The 2,500-nt window shown below is 34.8% G+C and overlaps 1 protein-coding gene across 1 annotated transcript in view; it reads left to right on the forward strand.

The window, feature by feature from the left end:
• The first annotated feature begins 631 nt into the window (after positions 1-631).
• The window catches only part of LOC106880806 (uncharacterized), a 55,805-nt gene continuing 53,936 nt past the window's right edge, over positions 632-2,500 (forward strand). Inside the window, exon 1 of the mRNA XM_089363344.1 lies at positions 632-1,411. Coding sequence (XP_089219470.1) covers positions 1,087-1,411 — 325 coding nt within the window. The 5' untranslated portion in view covers positions 632-1,086. The remainder of the gene's footprint in view (positions 1,412-2,500) is intronic.

Consider the following 2,500-nt stretch of genomic DNA (forward strand, 5'->3'; position numbering starts at 1 on the left):
CATCTATATATTTACATATATGTATATCATCGTCCGACTTGTAATAAATACAAACTTGTACATCAAGTATTATGTGTCCAACGTATCGTTTGTAAATAAAATGTATATTTTCAAATATACACGCGTTAACACCCACGACATATAGGTTTCTACTAAATATAAACTCTGCATCAGGTATTGAGTACTCTTTTGTTTGTAAGCAAGTTTGTAAACAAAATTTTGTATTCTGCGCATACATACGCGCATACACACACACACATACACACATGCACAGACATATGTATATACACATATACATATACGTATTCATACACACACACACACACATATATGGCTTAACTGGCCGAAACTTCGAAGTCCCTGTCAACAATATTCTTGTTTAACAATAAACTTGTACTCTACAAACGTATAGAGATTAATTAGATTAATGTAAAAATTGCTTTATATTATAGCTAAGCATAAAAACAGACATTAGCAATATATATACACATTTATATATATACATATATATATACTCATACATACCAACACACATGGGCGCATATATATAAATACATACGTACATATATATATATATATATATATATATATATATATATATATATGCACACACATACACACATGTACACTAAACCACAAAAACAGTAACTTGGTTTCCATTTTCACCGATTCTTCATTATACAACATTATTTCCACAAAGATTCCCGCCCCCACCCTCCGCATCTTTCCCATTCTCCTCATTTACCTCGTTTTCATCACCATCATCATCATCATCAGTAGCAACAACATTGATAAACAGTGATACCACCACCGCCACCAACACCACCACTAACAACAACAACAACAATATGAGACAGCAATTCTAAAAGAATCTTCAAAAAAAAGATAAAAAACGAGACAAGTGGGTCCCAAATAGGGAACCAGACAATACACCACCCCTTCTCCCGACTTTTCCCCTCACCCCTCTTCCTGTTCTCCCGGCCCTACCCCACTTCTACTACTACTACTACCACTATCACTACTCCTATTACTATTTCCACTCCGTCCTCCTCTCCCCCCACCCCCTGAAACCCTCGACCACCACCAATGAGGATGGCTGGCGTTTCATCAGCCTATATCAAGGCAGAGAGAGAAGTCTATTGCGATAATTATTTCTTCCAATGTTTGGATCCGGCGGAAGAGAAAGTGAGTCTGCAAGGCACAACAGGGATGTCATTGCTGCCCTTAAACGGTATAGTTACAGGTGCCAACGAAAGGAATCAGGCTGCCAGAGACAGTTTAAGTTGCACCAGTACCTTTCTTCATCGATCTTTAATCGAAGGGCCGCAGAGAGTGACCACGAACAACAACCAGCATTCAATTGATGAAATTTTGGGAAACACCAAAGTTACATATATACACAATAACAAAGGTAAGTGCTTCATTATTTTAATTATACACGCGTCATTATGGGGCTGGTGGAAGACATCAAACTGGGTTATACACTCGCAAAAAATTTTCTACACACATGGGGATTTGTGTAGGGAATACGATACGCACAAACACACCTCAACATTTAATTCTACACGCAGCAACGTTATTCTGTACACGTCAAGCTAGGTTGTATATATATACCATTTTAGTTGTATATACACCAACTTTACTTATATACACACCAACCTTAATTGTTTTACACTTCAATCTCAGTCTATGCATCAAAATAATGGACCTTATTGTGAGTGTATATATGAATGTGTCTGTGTGTGTGTGTGTGCATAAACACACACACACACACACACACACACACACACACACACACACACACACACACACACACACACACATACAAACACACACGCTCATATATACAAAACCAAATTCTACGAGCATAAAGCTTAATTTTTCAGGCACCAATTTATTTCTCTATACTTAATTCGGCATTCCTACCCAAGTGCACCCTCCGACTTTGTTTCTTCATAACTTCCAGGAAAACAGATATTTTCAAATGGAATTTTCTACAAATACGCTTCAGATAGTGAAAATTTCGATTTCTTGTGAAAATTTTTTTTCAGGTGAGTTTCAGAAAATTCGGCTTTGTTTCCTCATAACTTTCGGGAAAATGCGTCTTGTTGAATGAAAATTTCTACAAATATCCTTCAGAACATGTAGATTATGATTATATCGGAATATGATATATATATATATATATATATATATATATATATATATATATATATATATATATATATATATATATATATATATATATATATAACAATGATAAAAACACGCACATACATACTGACATATATTTTCGAAATTTCATTTTGTAGATATATGTGATGTGTGTTAGAATGCATGCGTGCGAGTCCAACAATTTGTTTTTCATATCAAATATCGATATAATTGTAATCTACACACTCTGAAAGATGTTTGTAGGTAATTTCATTTAAAAAAAACCCATTTTCCTGAAAGCTACGAGGAAACGAAGTTGATACATGTCAATTTTCCAAATTTTACT

Source organism: Octopus bimaculoides, chromosome 15 (assembly GCF_046866305.1).
Source record: "Octopus bimaculoides isolate indiv1 chromosome 15, ASM4686630v1, whole genome shotgun sequence".
NCBI classification, from domain to species: domain Eukaryota; kingdom Metazoa; phylum Mollusca; class Cephalopoda; order Octopoda; family Octopodidae; genus Octopus; species Octopus bimaculoides.